At 39.2% G+C, this 6552-nt stretch overlaps 1 protein-coding gene across 1 annotated transcript; it reads left to right on the top strand.

The window, feature by feature from the left end:
• The first annotated feature begins 1116 nt into the window (after window positions 1-1116).
• On the top strand, window positions 1117-6103 carry LOC139737108 (metabotropic glutamate receptor 2-like). Its single transcript, XM_071647786.1, has 3 exons — window positions 1117-3195; window positions 5079-5570; window positions 5999-6103. Exons 1-3 carry the CDS (start codon window positions 1117-1119, stop codon window positions 6101-6103), a joined length of 2676 nt encoding a protein of 891 aa, XP_071503887.1.
• Window positions 6104-6552: the final 449 nt, after the last annotated feature.

The following is a 6552-nucleotide window of genomic DNA, read 5'->3' as shown; positions in this document are numbered from 1 at the left end:
GAGAATAAGTAAGGTATCAATCTTAGTATTGATACATTGTACTGACACAACCGTCGAGGAGAATCCCGATATGAATTAATAGTGATAATGATGATGATGATGATGATAATGATAATAATAATGATATAATAACAATAAATAATAATAATAATAACAATAATGATAATGATAATCATAATCATAATCATAATAATAGTGGCTACTTGTATAGCCCACAGGTCCATCTTTTGGTGATCATGGCGCTTCAAACAGACAACAGAGAGGAAAATGGCAAACAACAAACACACACATACCAGATAAAGAATACAATTGTTCCGAATATTATAGATTGCAATCATAGTCCTCAGTGTGAGAGGAACAGATACGTTTTAAGTTTTAAAGAAGATAGAAAGAACATAAAAAAGCTCTCTCATCCCAAAGCCTTTTCTCAACCATAGAACCCTTCCTCCATCCTTTCTGTCTACACACAGTTTCAACCACTAATCCATCTGAAAGCTACGCTTATCCCCAACGTCCTCTTTACCCTAAGTCGTTCCTCCTTTCTTTCTGTTGGGTTAATTACTTTATCCCAATAGATTCCTTTTAAAGTCTTTGATTTCACACAATGTCGTCTTTAAGCAAGAATGGGAAAGAGTAAGTGAGTTTTACTTAGCTAAACCCTGGATACTGCGGTCCAGTTATTGTCATTTTCCAATACCAGATCAGACGTTTGTATATAGCCGTTGCAACATAGCACTTGTGTATAGATATCAAAGTACTTTGAAGTATACTCGGTTTGACAAATTGCCTGTAGGCCTATACTGCAAATTTTCTCAGCTTTGTATGTCTTGTCTCTTTTTACAAAATTGAAAATACTTTCATGTTATGTTTATTGAATTATCACTCATAAACCACCATTAACTTTTTTTTTCTTTGCAGATTCTGCTAAATGTGTGTTACCTGAGCGAACTTGGTGGGACGTCAATGTGATTATGTATACAGTAGCTCTCCGTGCTCTCAATGAAATGTGTGGTTTCCCACCGACAACTGCACCGAACATCGACATCTGAACTTATATCAAAAGAACAACTCCACATCTCCTTCTGAAAGTGAGGCTGCTTTATACCTTCGATCAGGATGGCGAGACAGCTAAGCAGTAACATTATGTTTGTAATTTGCTCTTTGCTGATTTTTTTTCAAAGTGCTATGAGCAGTCATGTGCCGTACAGTGACGTAGTTTATAGGATGGATGGGGATATCTATTTTGGGGGTTTGTTTCCTATTCATGAGGTAGGACCCTCTGGTGACAGATGTGGCAACCTTAGAGAAGCGGAAACTCTTCACCGTGTAGAAGCCATGGTCTTTGCCATAAATGAGATAAATAATAGAACAGATATACTTCCTAACGTTACTCTCGGCTTTGAGATCAGAGACACGTGCTCCGACATCTCCGTCACCCAACTTGGGGCTTTGAAATTTCTTCCTTCTGACTTCTTTCGTCAATCCACGTGTCCAGCGACAACCGACCCAAACTATAGTACCAATGAGCGGCCGATCATCGGCGTGATTGGGACAGAGATGAGCAGTACCACCATGGCGGCAGCCGAGCTGCTTGGATTAAACCATCTTCCCGTCGTCAGTTACTTTGCTACTAGTAATGATCTGTCAGACGAAGTCCAATATCCGTATTTCTTGAGGGTGGTTCCACCAGATAGACTGCAAGTTCAAGCAATGCTGGCAATTATTGAGAAATATAAGTGGTCCTACATCAACGTCGTGTACTCTGATGACAGCTACGGATTGAGTGCATTTCAGGAGATTACACGAGGGGTAGCTACTATCGGTGTATGTTTAGCTGCATCATATGAAATAGGAGGATCTTTAAGTGAAGCAGACTTCGATCAAATTATACAAGATATGCAGCTAAAACCTCGCGCTAAAGTGCTCATTCTGTTCATTCAAGTTGAACATGCAAACAGTTTTTTATCAGCGATGAGACGGAACTCTTTGACTGGCGAGTATCAGATCCTAGGTAGCGATGGTTGGGGAATGAGTATTGGTGAGATTGATCCACTCAACAGAAGAGTCGCTCTTGGTGCTCTCAAAACACATCTTTTCTCTGCAGCAGTGCCAGAATTCGAAGAGTATTTTATGTCACTCACAAGTGACCATAAAGCAAAAAACCCTTGGTATGAAGCGTATATTGAATCTGTGAGGAACTGCAGCTATGTGAAGCAGGGAGCCGCATGTCTGTCTACACCTGGTTTCAGTGTGAGTAGCGCTGTTTCCCTCGTCATCGATTCAGTGTACACCATGGCTTTGGGATTGTCTGACATGCATCACACATTGTGCGAAGGTCAATCAGGCGTTTGCACAGCTTTGAAACCGTTCGACACACAAGTTCTCTTTGAATTCATGAAAAACATATCGTTTGATGGCCGCTCTGGAAATATGGTATTCGATGAAGGCGGTGATGCTGTAGGGCGATACTTCATTGAGAATATTCAAATGGTCGACGCAAACTACGAATTGATAAGAGTAGGAACGTGGACCGCTCTACATGGCGATAATCTCACTATGAATGGCTCGGCAGTTGTTTGGGGGATAGGTGAGAATACCAGGGGCGGCAGTGTTCCACAATCTTACTGCAGTGATCCATGTCAATGGGGAGAGATTGAGATTCCCTGGGAAAATGACTGTTGCTGGACATGTCTACGTTGTTCTGACGATGAGATCACCACTCAAAATCGAACATGCATGAAATGTGGTGACAAGGCCTATCCAGATGAAAACCAAGTGACATGCCTCCCAATTAGCGCACTCTATATGATGTGGGCAAGCCCTTGGGCCATCATGTTGATTGTCAGCGCTCTCCTTGGGCTGATCTTCTGTTCCTTGGTGACGTACTTTTATGTACAAAACCGACAAAACATGTTGATCAAAGCCTCCAGCCGCGAGTTATGCTATATCATGTTAGTCGGGATCTATATGTCTTACATTCTAGTCTTTGCATTTATTGCAAAGCCGAGTAAAGCATCCTGTGCCATTTGTCGGATGATGCTCATTCTATCATTCACTGTAATTTACGCTCCTCTCTTAACGAGGATTAATAGGATCTATCGCATCTTTGACAGAGCTAGGAGATCAGTGCGAAGGCCGCGTTTCATCAGTCCCCACTCACAAGTCACCATCGCCTTTATGGTCATACTTCTACAGGTTGGTGCCATCAGTCAACCAAATGAATATGCATTCTGTTATTGGTATCGCATGGGTCAAGAAACGGGGGGGGGGGACTTGGGCTGCAGTCCACCCCCTCCCCTTTTGTGGTCATAAAAAACGATTAAAATTTGTTTTAAAAAAAGGGCAAAAGAAAACACAACACCCATGATTTTATTTTTATTCGAAGGTTCCGTCTTTAAAAGCTTTCAGTCAAGAGGGGGGGGGGGGGAAGGAAACATTGAGCCTTGACCCCCCCCCCCCCCAAAAAAAAAAAAAAAAGAGAAAAAATGCTGATTGGTGGGATATTCATCATAAGAAAAGTCGTAATATTTTGAACATATTTCGCCACTCGGGCAAGGAGAAGAAATAGTGTATATCCTGTTTCGTTAATTCCACTATCTCATTCTTATAATTTGGTCGTTTGTTTGTTTGTTTGTTTGTTTGTTTTTTTTTTTTGTTGGTTTTTTTTTTTTTTTTTTTTTTTTTTTTTTTTGGGGGGGGGGGGGTATGTTTGCATATCATACCAGTATCGAATTCCCCACTTATTCTAAAGATTCAAATGTAATTAAAATATTCAATTACCTCTTACATTTGGAGAAGAAGCAGTGGCGTTTAAGTACGTATTTAAAGATAATACAGCAGAGCTATGAGGAAGAACAACAACAAACAAACCACTTGCTGCTAATCATATGCAGTGAATCAAATACGATTTCACTGTAGACAACATGATTCCATCAGCCCAATGATGTGTTCACTTATATTTTCTAGTATCAACACAAGAAATGAATCTGAAATGCAAGTTTAACAGGCAAAAGGCCGAATTGATGTGTTTGTTAATCGTAAGCAGAAATGCGGAATATTACCGTCACGTTACAACACACACACACACACACAAAACACATATGTGTATATTTGTACATGTTTATATATATATATATATATATATATATATATATATATATATATTGGCAGCAAAACTTGCCCAGAGACGTGGCTGATGTTGGGTAGCACCCCCTTTAAACAAGCTTCCGGGCGAAATGCCCTTCTTCAGAATCTACACAGTCAATGACAACAACGTTATAGACAAAATCAACCTAGATGTAAAATCATACTAAACTTAACTAACCTTCAATATCATACATTCCAAAATATACTCAAAATATCAATAAATGCGAAACATACATAAATACAACACATTTTTTGACAAAAAAAAAACAACAAACATACTATTACTAAATACAATCTCAGAACAAAACTTACTGTATTGGTGCTGAGTACGGTCTTGTGATGTTGTCTGTGTGAAAAAAGTTTATATATATATATATATATATATATATATATATATATATATATGTGTGTTATGAATATATGCATAGAGAGAGGATTACATGTATATACTGGTATACATTAATGTACACTATAACAGGTATAATATACGTAAAAGGAATACGGTAACGTTTTCATAAACCAGTTTTAAACCTTTGTATTTAGGGAGTACGAGTGCATTAGGGTATTTTCTAAAGAGTAATACTGACGTGTTACCCAGTCCTTGCAATCCGAGTTTGTCGTCAAGGTTTGAGCGAATTCAAGGGATGTTTTGTCCCTTCTCTATTGGAGTCTATTAGATTTGAACAATATGAATACATTGCCATAGTTGATATAATCTTTTGTGTAAAGTTATTAGCACTTCATTTTAACTTCTAAGCTTCCTTTTCGTTTAACAGTAAGTCCATCATCAATCTACAAGAAATGATATAAACACTCCTTTCATATTGGGCAAATGAATTTGGGATAACATACTCCCCTGCTAGGACTATTAAGATTATTTGATACAATTGACAGCACACTGTTTACATCAGTCATCTCTTTCCTGACTGTAGGTGCTGATGAACACGATATGGCTGATCCTCATCCCTCCCAGTGCAATAGAGGTCGTCATCGCACCTGGAAAAGTTGAACTGACGTGCAACATTCAAAGTGGGGAACTGATCGCCTCGCTGTGTTATAATCTTATTCTCCTGATACTTTGCTCCTATTTCGCCTTTGTTACGCGGAACGTCCCAAACAATTACAACGAATCTCGATTCATCTCACTCTGCGTGTACACCGTTCTGGTTATCTGGATTGGATTCATCTCTAGCTATTTTGTTGTCCCCGAGTCCCATTTAAAGGTAACGGTACTTTCTCTAGCTATGATTTTCAATGGAACAATCACTCTATGTTTTATGTTCCTGTCAAAGCTTTACGCGATATACTTTAGTAAAGATGTTATAATAAGCACCAACACCTATTCCGGAGGAGGACAAGCTAGTCAAGCAACTAGCACTATTGGTCATGAGAGCAGACTGAACTCTAAATATAAGCGTTCAGCTGTAAGACCAGCAAACTCTCACCTGGACGTTTCTACATGTTCTACTGACTTGTCGCCAGCAAACAGAATCACCAATCAAGAACAATCGCAGGAACGGTGTTCAACAATATCCGGATCTCAATGCTCTGATATGTGACATGATTTTTTTCTGTCGTCGCTTTATGATCTTTAAATTTCTTTGCTAGATGTAAAAGGATCATGATATAATTGTCATGTTGCGAAGATTTGCTCGGAGTTCCAAGTGGTTAAAAAAAAATACATGTATTCGTCTAAGAAATACCCCCCATATAAAGGAGAAAACGAGAATGAGTGTCTCCTTGGAAAGTGCATACATGTATTTACTCAATTGGTTTTGACATCTTGTACAGCTTGTTTTACCTCTCCTTTGGAAGCGCGAGAAGTTTGCATCTGCCTTATTTATTCTGACAGCATCTGGTCGTCAGTAGATTCCACCTGTTGGTTGTAAAGGCAGTGTCGTGTGTCACCCGATCGACATTCTCCATACTATTCAGGAAAAGGACGGAGATCTTCTAAGACTTGGACATCCGCACACTAATACTTCGATATTCAAGCATTGCTCCAGCGCTTCTCAGAAGTCAGTGGTGTGAAAAATTGTCTTGCTTTGGGTCAGAGATGGCTGCATATTTCCGCATCGCCAAGAAAGGGCAAACTCAGAGACACGGAGACAAATTTTCATAGTATGACAACAGCTTGCATCCGACTATCGACTGTCTCATGACAGGCTGGCGATATAGTTGCTTCGTGTGCGTCATTGTAACTTCTGACTACTTGCGTACTTGAACCATTCCAAATCGATTTAACGTCGGTTGTCATTGCATTTAAATTGAAGGTTTATACAAAATGTACAGTTCAGAGAACACTGGTAGTATGTTTTATCTTATCTTTGAGTTCTTCTTTTCTGTTATTCCTATTTGCTATGATTTTCCTTTTCGAATTTTTAAAACCTCCAAATGTCTTGTTAA

The sequence above is a fragment of the Diadema antillarum genome, unplaced genomic scaffold, assembly GCF_040938485.1.
Source record: "Diadema antillarum isolate AM-2024a unplaced genomic scaffold, OU_Dant_1.0 seq00000682_RagTag, whole genome shotgun sequence".
Lineage (NCBI taxonomy): Eukaryota > Metazoa > Echinodermata > Echinoidea > Diadematoida > Diadematidae > Diadema > Diadema antillarum.
Note: the sequence above shows the minus strand (reverse complement) of the source record. Positions and strands in the feature narration are given on the sequence as shown.

Coding starts and splice junctions, on each gene's coding strand:
- LOC139737108 (XM_071647786.1), top strand. CDS start 1,117: ATGGCGAGACAGCTAAGCAGTAACATTATGTTTGTAATTTGCTCTTTG. Junction 3,196..5,078: donor TTATGGTCATACTTCTACAG/GTTGGTGCCATC, acceptor TCCTGACTGTAG/GTGCTGATGAACACGATATG. Junction 5,571..5,998: donor CTAAATATAAGCGTTCAGCT/GTAAGACCAGCA, acceptor TTATTCTGACAG/CATCTGGTCGTCAGTAGATT.